Source organism: Tachysurus vachellii, chromosome 12 (assembly GCF_030014155.1).
Source record: "Tachysurus vachellii isolate PV-2020 chromosome 12, HZAU_Pvac_v1, whole genome shotgun sequence".
Classification (NCBI taxonomy): Eukaryota; Metazoa; Chordata; class Actinopteri; order Siluriformes; family Bagridae; genus Tachysurus; species Tachysurus vachellii.
The window spans coordinates 8,947,510-8,965,746 of record NC_083471.1 but is presented as its reverse complement, the minus strand read 5'-3'; the positions used below and the strand labels follow the sequence as shown (position 1 = coordinate 8,965,746).

General features: G+C 40.7%; 1 protein-coding gene across 1 annotated transcript; it reads left to right on the top strand.

Annotated features, from left to right (window-relative positions):
- Nucleotides 1-3,302: 3,302 nt before the first annotated feature.
- lifra (LIF receptor subunit alpha a) lies at nucleotides 3,303-17,133 on the top strand. Its single transcript, XM_060882902.1, has 18 exons — nucleotides 3,303-3,492; nucleotides 5,005-5,088; nucleotides 6,684-6,817; nucleotides 6,970-7,123; nucleotides 8,245-8,517; nucleotides 8,916-9,045; nucleotides 9,162-9,292; nucleotides 9,377-9,519; nucleotides 9,844-9,997; nucleotides 10,163-10,227; nucleotides 10,393-10,612; nucleotides 10,800-10,988; nucleotides 11,120-11,221; nucleotides 11,516-11,665; nucleotides 11,810-11,947; nucleotides 12,044-12,137; nucleotides 12,849-12,915; nucleotides 13,613-17,133. Exons 1-18 carry the CDS (start codon nucleotides 3,477-3,479, stop codon nucleotides 14,120-14,122), a joined length of 2,754 nt encoding a protein of 917 aa, XP_060738885.1. The 5' UTR covers nucleotides 3,303-3,476; the 3' UTR covers nucleotides 14,123-17,133.
- Nucleotides 17,134-18,237: the final 1,104 nt, after the last annotated feature.

Sequence of the window (18,237 nt, the reverse complement as noted above, 5' to 3'; positions counted from 1 at the left end):
TCGTGCTTGACCCGCTGTGAGAAGATGATGAAGAGAACGCAGATTAGATAACGATCGAGCGGTTTTTAGGAGCCGTCAATCTACGGACGCAGATACAGTAGTTCGGCCGGATGCTGAAGGCCCTGGAACTGCTGCTGCAACAATCCCAGAACTGGACCCAGAATAGAGTTGCTCTGCTGAACCGGCCTAAGATCAGTGGATTTTGGTGCAGTGCAGTATATGAACTTTTAAAAAATAAAACATATTGTTTTATGTTGCAGGAAACCCACAGCGATGAAACTAATGCTGCTGATTGGGTGAAGGAGTGGGATTGGTTGGTGATTTTAAGTCATAAACACAACACTAAGCAGTGCATGAGTCTAAAAAACTCATCTCCACTACATTGGTGAGGATGAATTTTTTAGATAAACTAAACAATGTGATTGCTCACTGCAAGACACTGCTGATATTTTAATTTTAGGTGGGGACATTAACTGTACAGATATTTATATAGATAACACACTTTCCCTGGCAAGATGGGATTGTTTTTGTGGTGAGCTGCTGTTTTTTATAAAGTGTTTTATTGTTCCAGTAGGCATCTCTGATCACAGTACGGTACAGTTTGCTATAAGTAAAAAGAATGTAAAGCCTATGAGTGCCTACTGGCATTTTATCACTGTACTTTTAGAAGACCTAAGAGGAATTGTTTTAAATCCTGAGAAGGCAGTTTTTCATCAACAGTACACTCTCAACATCACAAGAGACATTGTTAGATATATGAAAGCTGTGGAGATAGAAGTGGAGGAACTCCAGCGTTTCGAGTCCACAGGAGATTAAGGGGATATTAAAGCCTAGTGGTTAAGGTGGTGGCCTACCAATCAGAAGGTTGTGAGTTTGATTTCCATGCCCTCCAGGCTGCCACTGCTGGGCACCTGAGTAAGGCCCTTAACCCTCAGTTGTATAAAACTTTATGTCACTTTGGATGAGGGCATCTGCTAAATGCTGTAAATGTAATGTAAATGTAAAAACTGAGTTGGAGGGTATACACCCCATGGTGATGTGTACTTGGATTTAATGATGATATTAAACCAGAGTAGAGGGTACTGTACAAACCACCTTTAACCAAAAAAACTTCTGGCCTCCAATGGAGGATTTTACATGTTATTATCTCTACTGTTATTATCTTATACTTTTTTATCTTCATTTTAAAACCTGATGTTTCACATGATCCATTTTGTCCACTGTTTCCATGCTTTTCTTCCTTACTCCAGGTTACAGACTGATTAACCCTTGTGGACATTTAAAAATACTACCCTTTCGTGATGTTAGTGGGTAAATCTGTCCACTAAATTAAACTTACATAAAAATATATCAGATTAATTGTGTATAGATCAACATCAGTTTTAATCGAAAAATAAATCTTATTTAAGAAAGAATAATTCTAATTTTTAAAAAAAAATTATTTACTAATTAATTAGTGATGTCACAAATTTGCATAAAAATACACACAAAATGACTTTTTTTTTTTTTACCTTTTTTATTACAGTCTTGGATATGTCAAAGATGACTAATAACATTATAACATGTTATGCATTGTTAGTTTTTGTGCAGCAATAGATTTTAATTATTTCTCCCTCATTTACATATCAGGGCTGTTTTTTACCCAATGACTGTCATTATAACCATGTTTTTTAATTGCATGGCCATGACATGAAAAAAATGCAATCTTGCTTTTTTATGCCCGCCACTGGGAAATGAACAAATTGGGCCATTTACCCATTACACAAGCTTGTTTTCAGGCTTTTTTACATGGATTTCTATGGAGTTATCAGAGGTGTTTGTGTGTGTGGTTGTGCGGGTGTGTGGTTGTGCGGGTTGTACGCAAACAGTCACACTATAGTATTCTGATATCCTCTATAGAACTCAATGTAAAAAGCCTGAAAATTCATTCATTCATTCATTCATCTTCTACCGCTTATCCGAACTACCTCGGGTCACGGGGAGCCTGTGCCTATCTCAGGCGTCATCGGGCATCAAGGCAGGATACACCCTGGACGGAGTGCCAACCCATCGCAGGGCACACACACACTCTCATTCACTCACGCACTCACACACTAGGGACAATTTTCCAGAGATACCAATCAACCTACCATGCATGTCTTTGGACCGGGGGAGGAAACCGGAGTACCCGGAGGAAACCCCCGAGGCACGGGGAGAACATGCAAACTCCACACACACAAGGTGGAGGCGGGAAGCCTGAAAATTAGCTTCTTATTTTTGCACATACCTGTGTAATGGGGTAATGATGCCACCTTTTGGTCAACAGTAAAAATTACAAATTTTACCTCTTCCCAGCTGAAGAAAGAATTCATGTTTTTTTCGTCTTGGTCAGGCAGTGAAAGTGTGGTTATAATGGCAGTCAATGGGGCCGTGAAAAGTAAATGAGTGAGAGAAAAATTAAATCTGATGCTGTACAAACACTAACAATGAAGCCAATTTACTTACAAAAAAAACTTGCACTTTTTTATATTAAAAATGAATCAATAAGTCAATTTTTCACTAATTAAATTAGTAATCAATAAGTTAAAAAAATATATTTTTTAAAATATTTAGTAGTCTTCATTAGAACTGAGGTTGATTTATGCCAAAAAAATTGAAAAAATATCAATCCGATCATTAGATTTATGGACATTTTTTGTCCATAATCAAAGTGCACGTACCTCTAAAAATAGAACATTATAGACATGGTCAAAAATTAAAAATACATAAAAAGGTGTGTCCCAAAAAGTCATTCCTCTAGATGAAACTCATCTCTCTCTCTCTCTCTCTCTCTCTCTCTCTCTCTCTCTCTCTCTCTCTCTCAAGCCAGTGGTGTGAATGGTGTCAAAGTTAAATAAATAAAATCAGAGATGTTATTGTCGGTTGTTATTGCAAAGCTCCGCCCACCGCCTCCGCAGTAACGGAAATACTCCCTCCCTCCCGCTCCTCCCTGTTTTCCCGGTTCAGAGCCTGTTCATTTGGAGTTTAGGAATCGATTCCGAGTCCAGGAACCGGGAATTGCTGGAGACGAATCTGATTCAGCTCAATCACTTTCTTGATTTCGGATTCTAAAATTAAAAACAGGAGAAATAAGGAAACCTTTAGGTGTACAAGGTTTTAGATTTACAGAGCAAACTTAAATTATCTTATATTTTATTATATCTTTGGTATTGTTTATTCTGACTCGAGTAAAACATCTGTGGAATCGAGTAAGAATCGATTCTTCGTTTTTAGTGTTCAGTGAATCGACTCAGTATATCGACTCTTTTTTGGGGACCACCTCCAGCTGGAACCACAGTTTGGATACTGGGATGTTTGGATTATGGCGTTAACCTGCGTCTCTACTAAAGCGCTGAATCAAGCACTATAAACTCTTAGAATGTAGCTGTTCGGTTCCTGCTGTGTGTTCTGTCTGACCAAGTCTCAGTGGATTATTAAATAACAGGGATCTGAGGAGAATGGAAGCCTGTAAAGGTGAGAGCTGAAGAATCTAACGCGGGACGTCCATGTTTGAAGGCTAACGGTTAGCAGCGTGCTAACTGACTCACTGAGTCATTACTGCGACAAGACACTTACTTCAGGCCCAGACTCAGCCTTTAATTATCTTTAATTAAAACTCTCATCATGTTAAATATAACTAACTAACTAACTAAAAACACTGTGTAACTATTTATGTATTTGTTTATCTCTTTGTTTATTTACTTATGTTTTTATTTAACAGAACAGGATTAGTAAAATTAACTTCTAATCACATTACAGATATATTTATTTAAAAAATATATTAATAATTCGTCTAATATTATTGTTTTAAAAAATAGTGTGTGCTGAATATTTGATGTTTGTAAAGTTCTGTTGGTTTGTTTATAGACATAAAGCTCATACTGTGGTATTTGGGTATTAATCTGAGGGCTGTAGCAGTAGATCAGTGATTAAAGAGATATTGTGATATGAACACACTCTGATCCACATGTCCGGTATATATATATATATATATATATATATATATATATATATATATATGATATTGTTATGTGGAAGTGTGTATGGTTATGGTAAAGGTTCTGCCTTATCCCTGCAGGACGAGGGAGTGAAGTAGCTCATGATGAAGGTGATGATGATGATGTGACTTTACACTTGGCTTTCACTCTGGCATTTCTCTTAGATTCAGCTCCATATTTAGAGTTTACTCACACTACAGTGTTACTGCTGTTATCATCACGCTCATTATTGGTGCTGACACTGTGGTGGTATTAATATTGTTATGAATATTGATGCAGTCGTCTATTGAGCTGTGAACAGTAAGGCTTATTAATAAATGTAATTAGTGCAGTGGATTATATGGAATGTTATTCTTCATTACAATATTTTGACACTCATTTCTGCAGTATGGAAGGGTAGAGCTAATACAATGACGGTGACATGTGTCCTGTTGACTCTTACACTGCTCTTCAATGTAGCATGAGAGTGACAGTTTATATTACTGCTCGCTTACACAGGGACTCCATTTATTCTAACACTAATAATAAACAAATAATAAATAGCACTGATATGGTGATATGTTGAAATCACAGTGTGTCACAAAACAGGAGAGTGGTGTGTGTGTGTGTGTGTGTGTGTGTGTGTGTGTGTGTGTGTGGGTGTGTGTTGGACTGCACACTGGAATAAATCTAATTTTGCATTGAGGTTTATTTCATTCTCTTTTGGCAGAAATGAGAACAATGACATCTCTTTCTTTCTCAGCTGAGCACACACACACAAGTTCTCTCAGTGGTGTGTCAGAGTGAAAGAGAAAGTGTGTGTGTGTTTGGACATGTCTGTAACAGTTGTGTATTGTGGGACTGTAAGAATATGAAGTCCTGCAGTGACATGTCTTTACCCTGAAACAGAACAATGCTCCTGTCCATCATAACAAACAGACTTGGCAACTTCTAGCAACCTAAACGCTGTTTGTTTGTTTTCTGTTTGTGTGTGTGTGTGTGTGTGTAGTGTTATTGATGAAGATGATGAGGATGCACACACTCCTGCTCCTGCTGATGAGCTCCTGTCTCACACCCAGCCTTGTCCTCTCTGGTGAGTCCTGTCTGTCTTTCTGTTTGCTGCCTCTCTCTCTCTCTCTCTCTCTCTCTCCCACTTTTCACGTTTTCTCCCTCTCTTACTTTCTTTCTTTGTCTGTTTCTGTATGTGTGTTGAGTGTGTTTGTGTGTTGAGTGTGGGTGTCCGAAGTGGATGAACTTGACCCGGCAAATTTCTAGTGATCTAGAACACTTTTCACTCACACTGGCTTCTCATGACTTCACTCTCTATCAGCTCATTAAATACTAACTGATGAAGTAATATAAAAAGAGAGGGTTTCTGTTTCAGCTACAGATAAAAAAAACATGTGATTTTATTATAGCACACACACACAGGAGCTGTGAATAAATGACAAACACCCGTCAGAATAAATCCTGGGGAATGTTATGACCGATGCAGCATCAGGAGAATCACTTTTCTTTAACGTTTATGTTAATCTCAGGTCAAGAACATTTAAAAAACCTTTGTGTGAGTCAGACTGCTGAAAGGTGATTTGAGCATGTTTTACTCTGATGATTTCACAATGTTTATCTGAGACTTGGAGAAACATCAGAAGTTAACTTGAGAGCAAAAGAGCATCTTTTACCCCTTTTCCACCAAAAAGAACCGGGTGCTGGTTCAGAGCTAGTGCTGGTGCTGGTTCCACTGGCGAACCTTCTAAGAATCGGTTTGCCTTTCCATCGGTTAGAGAGCTATCAAAGAGCCGAGTCTGACATCACTGTATATGTGTCACGTTTCCCAGCAACTTTAGCGCAGCAGCGGCGAACACAAACACAACATCAACAATGGCGGATGTTGCTTTACTGTTAATGCTCAGGGCTTTGTGAACCTACAATGGCATGCAAACGCGGCGAATCCAACATGTACGTGCAGCTCCATGTAATTTGTATAAACAGAGGTTGTAATCGAGAACGTACATAACATTATTTTATCATTAATACAGAAAAAAGGTAGCCTTAGCATGTAGCTACCTACTATCATGTGTGCTGATAATTGATCATATCGCGGTAAAGTAAAAGTGTATTAAACATTAGTATACTTAAGGTACATTGTCAAAGGTGCTAACAGTAGCCCCGCCCACAGCCCCTGACACAAGCAGTTCTTAAGTTTAGACCAGCAACGTTTTGGTGCTACTTATGAACCTCTTTTCCTGGTTCAGAGCCGGTGCTTTGGTCGAAAAAGAAAGAACTGGTTCTAAATTAGGCTCTGGCTTCGAACCAGCACTCAAACTGCCTCGGTGGAAAAGGGGCACGTGATGCCAGAACCTCTGACTTCATGTACCATCCAAGACCATGAGGCTACAGACACCACAGAACCTTCTGCATGCTTTGGACTGTGTTTGACTCACTTTGGCCTCCATGTCCTACAGTGTCTTTGAAAAATTTTAATGGAAAAACCTGTTGTACAGAGAGCAAAATATCCAGGGTGAAGTGGGAGAATAAAGAATAAAGGTGCTGATTCTAAACCTCCTGTTTAATGTACAGTCACCATCCTCACACTCACTAACTAGTGTCTCTAAGGAGGAGGTATATGAAAAAAATGTGGTTCAGATTAGTCAGATCTCTCTCTGAATCCCGTGTGTGTGTGTTCAGAACTTTCTGTTCCCCAGATGGTGTCCGTACAGAAGGACCTGGAGTCTCAGACACTCACTCTGTCATGGCAGAGCGACGCCTCGTACTTTGACGTGGAGATTTATCACACTGAGCTCATGGAGCTCGTCCTCAACGTAAGATCTTTTGATCATTCTTCTGATTTGGACAACTCCATGTATGTTCATCCTGTCTAATCAGAGAGCAGTCATCTGATTACAGTCTCTGATTGGTGGAAAAACCCTAGCTGTCTTGGTGTTAAACTGTGTGTGTGTGTGTGTGTTAACAGGAGAGTATTTATTTGGAAGAAGACTCTAAGAAGCAGAGTCGTGATTGGTCATGGCGCTCGGCTGTGCCTCTGGAGTGCACCTCCCGCTCTGTACGTATCAGAGCACGACGCGTGGACACAGTGAGCCAGTGGAGCCCCATGCTGACCATCCCTGGTGATCAGACTTAATCATTACTGCTAATGCTAATGCTGTTTCTAATAACAATCATTATTATACATTGGATACTATATACTTTTTATTATTAATCACAGTCATTAAAATAATATGCAAGTAAGCTAGCTCAGGTTAGACTGACATTAGGCACACAAGTCTTATTCTCTTTTTTCCACCACTCATTCATTACTAGCTAAACTAGCTTCTAAGGTTACAATAATAATAATAGCTTTTTTATATAGCGCTTTTTAAAAGTGGCTTCTCGATGCAATTAACCTAAAAAAACCCAAATGTAGGAATAGAAATCATAAAAAATAAACACATAACAACTCCATTAAAAAGAACTCAGCAGTAAAGGTTAACCTAAAAGAAGTGTGTTTTATGATAAAATTTCCAAAGTGTGTGTGTCTGATGCGATGACTTGTTCTGCCATTAGTCAGGATTGTAGCTGCTTAGATATTAGATATATAGGAATGTATTTAGTGTGGATTTATTTACTGCAGCAAGAGGAGAGTTACAGTAATCAATGGGAGAGAAAACAGATGAATCAGACAGAGTTTCAGACACAGAGATGAAGAACATGTAGAACTACATCATGTAGAACTAGATCCCTGTTCAGTTTGAAACGCAAATCTGCAGCTGATCTGCTGCCAGGTGTGACTCTGACCTCCAGTTTTAAACCTGTAGATCTGTACGATATTTACTGCAGTCAGTCCAGACAGAATCCTGTAAAAGCCTGGAGAATTTTATCTGTGTGTTTTTCTTTCTTCGCATTTATTTATCTTTATTGTTAGTTTATTGTCTACATTTAAAGCCAGGGCTTGTTTTACCCATGGGAATTAACAAAGTCCTCCATTTGACCTCCATCTCTCGGTGTCTAACGATAGAGTTACAGAGCTGTTGAGAAGAGCTGAGAATCAGGACCTCAGACATATTTCTGTACAGAGAGAAGATTATGAAACTGCCATGATTTAATCTCAGCCATACAGAGAGTCAGTTCTTTACTAAAGTCTCATTTTCTCTCTCTCTCTCTCTCGCTCTCTGAAGGCAACAGTTTAGTAATTAAAACTCTTTGGTAATTAGTTCATTAGAGTATTTATTAATGTGGTTGTGATGTTCAGGTATGGACGTGCCAGACCAGCCTCATGCTCAGATGTACCCTCAGGACCGGGTGTTGGAGGTTGGCAGGAATGTGACAGTGTGCTGCATCACTCCGGAGGGCGTGGCCTTTAGCAGTTTGGGATACAAGAATCAAAACTTAGCGGTGATCCGACTGAGCCGCAGAAGCTACAGTGCCATCATCACTGACCTGCACAAGTCCTCCTACTCCGGCACCAACGTCATCTGTCTCTCTGACAGAGCCATGCTCACCGGCACTGTGCTCTTCATCGGCTGTGAGTCTCACTGTCCACCTGTCTCACTGTCCACCTGTCTCACTGTCCACCTGTCTCACTGTCCACCTGTCTCACTGTCCACCTGTCTCACTGTCAACCTGTCTCACTGTCAACCTGTCTCACTGTCCACCTGTCTCACTGTCCACCTCTCTCACTCGCTGTCTGTCTCACTCGCTGTCTGTCTCACTCGCTGTCTGTCTCACTCGCTGTCTGTCTCACTCGCTGTCTGTCTCACTCGCTGTCTGTCTCACTCGCTGTCTGTTGCTTCCTCACCGAATGTGAGTGTCACTGACCATTTTTCTCACTGGCAGTCAATCTTACTGACCACCTGTTTTACTGACTGTCTGTCTAATTAATTGTGTGTGTGTGTGTGTGTGTGTGTGTGCCCGCGAGTGCAGACCCCCCGGGTGATGAAGGTCTGCAGTGTGAGACACGGGATCTGCAATCAGCTGAGTGTCGCTGGAGCAAAGGACGAGACACAGGCTTACAGAAACGTGATTTACTCACCAAATATACACTAAACAACAGGTACACACATAGATAGCAGAAGGACCTCACACACACACCACCAAATCTATGCTTTTTATAGACATCATATTGTAATTGTACTGTTCAATAAACAAGTGTGTGTGTGTGTGTGTTAGGACTTGTACTGAAGACAGAAAGGACAGGAAGCAGTGTCGTTCTGACCACTGGGAGAGCAGCTGGACTCTGGTGGCCAAGAATCCCCTGGGAATAGTCCAGCTTTCTGATACCGCCCACATCGAGCAGCGCAGTAACTATCATATACATTTTCTAGCCTATCAAAACAGTCTGTTTCCCTGCAGGGTGTCTGATCTCAGTGTCTGATTTCCTGCAGTTCGTCTGCTGGCTCCAGTGAATGTAAAATCAGAGGCTGAGGCATGGAAGGCTCGTGTTAGGTGGAGCTGGACAGTGAAGGACTATAAAACACTGTCCCTGCTGTGTGAGGTGCAGCTGGACAGTGGAGGACAAGCCCAAACTGTGAGTCACCATTTAATCACAATCACCTAATGTTAACTATAACAGCATTAACTAGCACAACATTAACTGACCTAAGGTTAACTAACCCACCGTTACCTTATGCAGCCTTGACGAACACATCATTCACTATTCCAAAGTTAAATAACACGTCATCTAACCCAGCATTAACTAACTGCATTAACTAACCGAAAGTTAACTAATTCATCATGAACTAATTTGTAGTGTGTAACCAAAATTTTACCACCTCACAAATAGTTTTGCATGTAAATAAATTATGCGTGTTTGTCTGTCTGTGTGCGTGCGTGTGTGCGCGTGTGATTACAGCGTAACTACACTGGAGTGGGACTCTCCTCCGTAGTGTTGGACAGGCTGAGGCCAGACACTGAGTACTCGTTCTCTATCCGCTGTGCATCTCTGCAGAATTTCTGGCGCTGGGGAGACTGGAGCGCCCCCTACAGCCTACATACGCACATGGACCGTGAGTTTTTACTATCGTTATTCATAATTATTTGGGATTACGCTCCACCAACTGTCTCTGTGATCTGTATACATTTCTGCTTCCATGGTATTAGGATTGTACATGGTGTAATAGTATTTGGACTTTTAATAATATGCAATTTGTGTGTGCGTGTGTGTGTTTAAGGACCTAAAGCTCCAGACATATGGGTGTGGAGAACCAGCGAAGTTACAGGACAAGTCCTGTGGAAGGTATACGCTCTCACTCACACACACACACATGCACACACTCTCACACACACACACACACACACACACACACTTGTGTGATGAATAATTTCCTCCTCCCTCCCACTCTTTCTCTCCCTTTCTTTCTCTCTCTCTCTCTCTCTCTCTCTCTCTCACTCTTTCTCTCAGTCTCTCTCACCAAGGGACAGTCATGGTGCTCTGACGGCATATGAAGTATCTCAGAGGGAAGGAGAGGAAGATGGCTGGACAACGATATCTCTCCCTCCGAGTGTGTCCAGAACTCCCATCAGTCTTAGCAACAGCAGTGACATCATGGTTGCCGTGGCAGCACGAAACCCGGTTGGACTTTCTCAGCTCAGCACAGTCATCGTCCCACAATACACTGCAGGTGTGGAGGTGTTTATTTAATCAAAGTGCACATTAACTTCTGGCACAATACAGAATTCTAATAAATTGATCTAATAGTAGTAAGAATAATAACACTCATCCAATTCATCTGCCAATTAATGATCATGTTAGCAGCATATAAAACGGTGTGTGTGTGCGTGTGTGTTTTGTGTCGTAACATCTGGTAGACTCTGAGTTTTCTGTATCTGATCTGGTGGCTAATGGAGGAGGTTTAACCGTTTCCTGGAGCCACAATCATAACTTCACACAAGGCTACGTGGTGGAGTGGCTGCCGACCTGCTGCCCCGCCTCCACTGCCTGCTCTGTCCAATGGGAGAGAGTTTCCCCCTCCAACACCAGCATCATCATCCAATCAGGTAAGGGGGAGTCTCAGGCACTTCAGGGAAAAGTTTCCAAATATAACTAATCTGATGGGTATTAGGTTAACTGAGGTGTGTGTGTGTGTGTGTGTGTGTGTGTGTGTGTGTGTGTGTGTGTGTGTGTGTAGGATCTTTGGACCCTGGAGTGCAGTACACCATCTCCATTTTCAGTTTGCTTCCTGAAGCTTCTGTCCTGTTACAGAGGCATTATGGATATGGACAGGAACAGGGTAAGGGCCCTACATAGGCACCCTCTAGTTTAGGGGGCAGTGATGAAGGTGTTGTATTCCTTAAAGCAGCAATAATAGTATTGTAACATGTAGAAATTGTGGTTTGAGAAAATTAGACCCGAAAACAACATAAATTTTTATTTGCATTTAAAGTTGGACCTCTGTAATTTAATGCAACTTTAAAGTTTGTAACATAGTTGTTAACACAGCTCTCAGACACACACACACAGTTCACCATATACAATGTAAATAAATACAATGTCATACCAGCGCTGTGTGTGTGTGTCTCTTCAGTTTCTTCTGTGTCTGTGGGATTGCTGTCTGCTCTTCAGTCAGGCTCAGACATTGTTCTTTCCTGGACTCCAGTTCCTGTGTGTGACCAAAAAGGCTTTATACTTGGACACACTGTTTATCTGGCAGATGCCTCCAACCTCAGCCTCATAGGTGAGACACCCACACACACATGGTTCTCTCTTCTTCAGCTATACATATTGCTAAACGTGAAGTAATGCATTGATTTTTTTTTTTTTATTAATAGCTGTTTATTAAAAGGCTAATAAAGGTGTGTGTGTGTCTGTGTGTGTATAGCCAATCTGAGCGATCCTGCATTGAGCTCTTACACAGTAAAGAATCTGCCTCTGGGCTCTTACAAGTTCACGGTGAGGTCGTACACTTCAGCTGGCGAGGGAATGGAGTCCACCGTCGCCATCAAAACCGAGTCTGACTGTAAGATCACTTGCTGCTGCCTTAAACAATTGGCAATATATGATTTCTAAAAGGACAGTGTGTGTGTGATGTTTATGGGGTGTTGTGTGTTTGTAGCTAATCTGATGTTGGTGGAGATCCTGGTGGCATTGGGAGCCATGTCCTTCTGCCTCATCATCATCACCATTTTCTGCTACAAGAAGAGAGACTGGTAACCGTCTTCTCACATTTACAACCTTCTGTAACTGTTCTCCAGGACATGTGTATTTCCGTGTCCAAATTGACCGCCCTGAGCTTCCTGTGGATTCTGTGCACACAAGCAAGGTGTAGTTAAGTGGGGGTAAAGAACAAAAACAACAAAATATGATGCAGAATACAGTTTCACAGTATGGCACTAAATCAAGTTTTACATTTACACAAAGGTTTTAAATAGTTTATAATCAGGTTAGTATGTGGTTATATAAATTCACACTCCTGTTCACTACTAAAATGAATGTTCTTACAATCTTACAAAGATCTGCCCTTTTAAATAACCAGATCAGTTGTGCTGCTGGTAACTGAGGTAAACTCAATGAGTCCTTGAGTCTTAACACTGAACTCGACTGTGAAACTGTGACATTCTTCCCAGAGAACCTGTTTGTTGTAAAGAATTTTGCTAAAGTGAATGTTAATGCAGACAGAGCCTAGAATCTGTTTCTATGGTAACGGTCAGATATCACCAGTTATATGTATATAAAATTAGCAAGGATTCCAACATGTTCTCACATTCTACAGTTTTTCCTACACACAGTTACTGAGCTTTCACTCACAGACACACACACACACTCTCACTGTCTTCTCACTGAGTTTCATGTTCATTGATGATGGATGGATGATGATGTGTTTGTTATATCACTATATATGCTGATTTGTCAACGTTCAGGGTGAAGAACGCGTTCTATCCTGAGATTCCTGGCCCCAAACTCACTGGAGACTGGTCAGCTGCACCGGTATACACACACACCCTTACACACACCCTTACACACACCTGTTACCTCCTGTCTGGTTTTCCTGAAGTCTTACTGGTTAACTGGGATTTAGAGTTAATTATATACCCACTATGAGAGTGAAAACCAGTCAAATCAGCAAAATCAACATTTCCCCGAATGTCTCTAAATTGCTGATATCATTAAAATTTGACTGTAGAACATTGAACAGCACAGAATCCTCTATACAGGCATATTTTTGTCAGACTTTATGGATTAGGATTGAATAATGTTCCTGTGGGATCTACTACAAGCTAAATGACCCTCTACTTATAAAAATGTTCCACAATAAAATTATTTGACTTTTTGGATTTTAACGCCCTTGATTAGCTGCTTATTAAAAAGCTTATAGTGTTAATAGTGTTTTTACAATATTGTAGGTATTTTTCAAACTGAAATATAAACCAGTTTGATACTTTTTTATTGTATAGATTTTACTGTTTTGCATATATACACAGAGAAAAAGCTTTCATAAGCTAAAGGTTTAGCACATTGTATGCTAATTGTTAAAGATCCTTCCTGCATTTTGTTAATTTGAACTTTTACCAATCAATCAAACTGTAAAATAATGAGTGTGTAACTCCATCTCTGATTTGTTTGTTTTTAACTGTTTTTTTGGGTGGGATTGATCAGTCAGTATTTTGTGTGTTTGTGTGAACAGGGTCCTCTGGACCTGAAGCCCCCCCCACACAGTCTGGTGCACATTGTGGAGAGTCCCGACAAGGACGGGCTTTTCACGGCTCCAGGTGGACAAGAAGAAGGACGTGGTGATGACGAGAATGATAACCAGAACATTGAAATGGACACAGACTCGGACGAACCTGCTCTGCTACGCTACTACAACCAGCTGGTCAGCGACACCTCTGATTGTTCCTCCAGCTCCACAGATTCAGCGCAAACACAGGTGACATACACTGGAATCCAAAGCCCCGCCTACCGCCCCCAGAATCAGCCTGAGGATTCCCAGGAGGTGGAGCCCCAGGAGGAGAGTCCCAGTGTGGGCTACAAGCCGCAGTGCTCATGGAGGCCCGATTCTCCAGAAAATGAAAACTTCTCGCTGGGAAGCCCGACCTCGGTGACTTCATCACAGTTCCTCATCCCGGAATCCTCAGAGGATCATCCAGAGTCTTCGGGAAGCTGGTTCCAAAACCTTCTCTCCGGAAAATTCTGATTAGCATTTAGCTTTACCAGTCAGACATCACTGCTTCTCATTAAAGGCATCATGGATGGATGGACAGATTTCTCTCATCCTTTTAAATTTGTGTTGTTTCTATCAAGGATGTTTAGCATTACTGACATTTAGCATTACTGACATTTAGCATTACTGACATTTAGCATTACTGACATTTAGCATTACTGACGTAAAACATTACTGACATTAGCGTTCTTTTTCAGAGGAATCTGCTGAAATAGGGAGCACAGAGAGACAAAGTCTGGCAGTTCTGCGGAAATATTTGCAGTGTTCCTGTCACTCAGCTGGCCAACATTATCAGCTTATGGCCACCAGTTTAGCATCAGGCTGAATTGTTTATCTAGTTGTAACTCTTCGTCCTGTAGAAGGCGATGTGCTGAACCACCTGCTGTCAGTTCTGGTGTTTAACAGTTGGACCCATCAGACCTTATGAAGTCCTTTGATGTTTAATGGACAGGTCACATTAACTCCAGTATAAGCTCATTGATTTGATGGCATTATTTGGAAAATGAACAGTAACCTGGGGGTGGAGCTTCAGAGAAATCAGATCACAGGACACTTGATTGATTGTCTGTGTAACACTACGATGCATATTCTTTTATATTTTTACTAAGTGCTTTGACTTTATTGCCTTAAAGTATTCACAGATTATTAGCTTTTGCTCTGCCGTTACACGAAAACAGAACCAGGCAATGTTTGTTTACACGTCATACGTTTCTCTCTTCCTGAAGTGCTTTATTTAAGGTCTTAAAGATGTTAAAATAATCCTAAGTATTGCAGATGCTTTAGCTTAGCAAAATCTGACGTTCTCATCTAACTGGATGTGATTAACTGAGATGTGCTGTTTATTTAGCGCCGGAGTTACCATGCTAATGTTGCTAAGTCTCAGAAGTCACCCCAAATTCTTTTCCAGAACCTCACTATACCCTCCATCATAACTCTGTCACCACCACCTCAGATTTTGCCTCTCTAGATTGACACCCTAACTTTAACCCTAACCCTATCTCTATACCTCATCTCCAAGCCCACACCCTCTACAGCCTGTCCTACTGTATAGGATGCACCTTCTAGGCCTTGCCCCTAGTCTTTAGCCCAAAGCCTCACCCCAGTCACCCCAGTAGACCACATTCTTTAGGTTTCACTTCCAAAAGCCAGATTGTTGAATTGTTTTTTTTTTTTTTTTAAATAATGCATATCCATACTAAAGAATATCAATAATAATTACAGAGCGTAATGATGACCTTATTAGCAACATTAGCTGCTTAGTGATGTTAGCCTTATAGTTGCAGTTGAAATGAATGAGTCACGTCTTATCTGATTGATTTTCTTTGTGCTGAAGGTCATGATATTAAGTGTGTGCGTGCGTGTGTGTGTGTTGTATTAGTAGGGTTAGTGCTCAGCTCTGAGCAGCTGGGAAACCCTATAAGCACAAACCCTTCATCTCATTTGCCAGTGCCAGTCTGACCGTCTCTGTCCACAACTCGATGACCGATAATCTCTCACACTGTACCTGGGGTGTGTCTCCAGAGCAGGAGGGTGTCTAGCATTTTATAGCAGAGATGAAGTTTGTCTCATTCAGAAGGCAGCTTGAGGGCAGGTGTTATGGGACTTATTCATTACTTTTATTAGATTTAATTTCAGAAAGGGCTGAAGAGGAACTGGATCAGTGGTTACATTAGCTAGCTTACATGTTAACCACAGCCTCTCCAAGTCATTTGTTTAAACTAATTTGAGTCTAAGCTAAAAAAAAAAAACGTGTAGCTATAGCATCATCTTACTGTCATAAAGCATTGTCATATGACTGTAATTGTGGCTGTTATTGCGTTCGAATTTATCAGCACACACTGTGTGTGTTTTTGTGTGTGTGTGAGAGAGAATGTAGTTACTGAAGCTTTAAATACTACTGTGAGATTTGACAAGGGCCATGGATTTATTAAGGTCGCTAATCTTTTGAAATAATTAATGAAGCAGCATTTGGACTTGATTCATTTTGTGCAGTTTAATGTGTCAGTTTTTACAGATGTTGATGTGAAGCTCATTCAATGTTTAAATTACTGCCTATTGTTTTTTTTACTTAATGAAGTTTATTTTTTTCTCTGAAATGTATGTAATTTGACACTAAGCTCGAATCCCTTTTTAACACTTCCCCTTATTCACTTCTGCTTGATTGAGTGCCCTTGCTTGTAAAGACTTTTTAACTTTTATTGAAATATGGGAAATGAGCATTAGATAACGATGGAGTGGACATCACTGTGGACTTCAAAAGCATGGAAACTGGAAAGTTAAAGTAGATGATGTTTGTTTGCATTTCCTCCATCTGTATATAGCAGCTGAGAGAACTGTGCTGATGGATCTGAGTGCACTTCAGAGGTGTTTTGGATCACTGTAGCTGCGTGCATTTGGGTCATTTGGGAGAAGTGGACTAGAGCACAGGAGTAACTGAATTGGACCTGTAAGAGCAGGATGTGGAAGCTGCTGTGATATATTCATCATTTACAAGATGGATGTTGCACTTCATTTTTATTTTTTTATTTTCACACAAGTTTAAGCTGACAAAATGTACATATGATTTGTTTAATGTGTGTTAATTTCATATATTGGCCAGGAAAGTCACAACACAAATGTCACTGTTACCAATGTTCTTGGGTGGAGGTTCCCTAGGCATTATGAGAGCAGCTTCCTGTCTTCCAGCAATCTAATTTTGGGCAGATCTAATTACAGGCAGCAATCTACTGGAAATCTAGTTCACTACATAGGGGGCAGAATGCCTTGCAGGATACAGTTGGAACTTTAGTGCACTACATAGGGAGTAGGATGTAGGGAGCTGTGTGGGCTTCATTGTGTAATGACACTAATAATATCAGTGATATATTGAATCTAACAGATCAAATACAACACTAACACTGTCGTGTGTCTGTGTGTGTGAGCTCTATATACTCTGAGACATTACCTTACAGTATATATAGTCGACAATAAAGAGTTCAGTTGTATGTGTGTTTATTGTGTATTTTACTGTAAGTAAAGAACACTTGGCTTTTTGGTTGAAAATAAAATAGATATAAATGTCTTATAAGAAAGTGTGAATTATCACAATGAACATCTTTTAATAACATTTCTTATATGCTATAATCTGATCAAATGCTTCAGCACACGAAGATTGGGGAAGAGAGCTGGTGCGCTTGCGATGCTTCCGACACGTTATCCATCTGGCTCGTTTCACTCGTTCATACTTGTGAGTGGTTTACATTCAATAGCAAGCGCACGTGAGCCTGGCTTTACAAAAACTCACTGATTAGTTTACAGATACAGAATAACACCACACGGACTCTGTTATAATAATTCTTGGGGACAGAGAGCACGTTACATGTCCCACCGGAGACAGAAATATACTGGACCATTGTTACACCACAATAAAAAATGCATATCGCCCAGCCCCACAGGCAGCTTTGGGTCTCTGGTCACTGCCTGGTTCATCTTATACTAACCTACATGCAAACACTTAGATCTGTTAAACCTGTATTAAAGACTGTAAAGAGATGCACCAATGATAGAGTGGGTTTTACAAGCTTGTTTTGACCTCGCTGATTGGTGTTTTTTCCATGTATCAGTTTCTGTGAGGACACATGCATCCTTACCAGAAGTCATCTAACATTTAACAATGATAAGCCATGGTTTACAGAAAAACTCAGACACCTTCATCAGGCCAAAGAGGATGCCTACAGAAATGAAGACAGGGTCTTGTACAGTGAGTCCAGGAAAACTCAGAATAAGGAGATTAGAGCAGCTAAGAAGAGCTATGCCAAAAAGTTGGAGGATCAGTTCACTTCTAACGACTCAGCTTCAGTCTGGAAAGATCTGAAAGCCATCACCAACTACAAGAAACCATCCCCCAGCACTGTTGCGAATCATTTGCTGAAGATTTGATTGAGTGTTATTGTAGATTTTAAACCCTTCCACACGCATTCTGACCATCTCCTTACACAACATTTAAAACCCACTCTCCCCTCTCCTGCGCTGTCCTCCAGCTCCAGGAAGAAAGGCACTAGGTCCAGACGGTGTCACACCAACCTGTCTGAAAACCTCTGACCAGCTGA

Excerpts from the sequence above, each read along its gene's own strand:
- lifra (XM_060882902.1), top strand. Across the intron at positions 5,089-6,683 it reads ACCCAGCCTTGTCCTCTCTG|AACTTTCTGTTCCCCAGATG; the intron begins GTGAGTCCTGTC and ends GTGTGTGTTCAG. Across the intron at positions 9,293-9,376 it reads CGCCCACATCGAGCAGCGCA|TTCGTCTGCTGGCTCCAGTG; the intron begins GTAACTATCATA and ends GATTTCCTGCAG.